Source organism: Fulmarus glacialis, unplaced genomic scaffold (assembly GCF_000690835.1).
Source record: "Fulmarus glacialis isolate BGI_N327 unplaced genomic scaffold, ASM69083v1 scaffold21244, whole genome shotgun sequence".
NCBI lineage: Eukaryota > Metazoa > Chordata > Aves > Procellariiformes > Procellariidae > Fulmarus > Fulmarus glacialis.
Window position 1 is genome coordinate 1 of NW_009207679.1, and position 228 is coordinate 228.

At 67.1% G+C, this 228-nt stretch overlaps 1 protein-coding gene across 1 annotated transcript in view; it reads left to right on the forward strand.

Moving 5' to 3' along the window:
- Positions 1–6: 6 nt before the first annotated feature.
- The window catches only part of ALKBH5 (AlkB family member 5, RNA demethylase), a gene marked incomplete at its 5' end in the record, with an annotated part of 13,960 nt that continues 13,738 nt past the window's right edge, over positions 7–228 (forward strand). Inside the window, one exon of the mRNA XM_009576221.1 lies at positions 7–47. Coding sequence (XP_009574516.1) covers positions 7–47 — 41 coding nt within the window. The remainder of the gene's footprint in view (positions 48–228) is intronic.

Here is a 228-nt window from a genome sequence, read left to right on the forward strand (position 1 = left end):
CCCGTTCTCTTCCTGCCCGTGAAGAGGGGAAGCGTCACGGTGCTCAGGTAACTCGCCCGCATTGCCGAGGCCTCCGCTAACGTGCCGGGGCTCGGTTGTGTAATGCTAATCACGAGGCACGCGGATGCACACCCCGACGGCGGCTAGGGCTTGATCTCACCCGCCTGTAGGCGTGCAGGGGCTCACTGCGGCGGGAGGGGGGAAGGAAGGATCTGGGGGGGGGGTCGG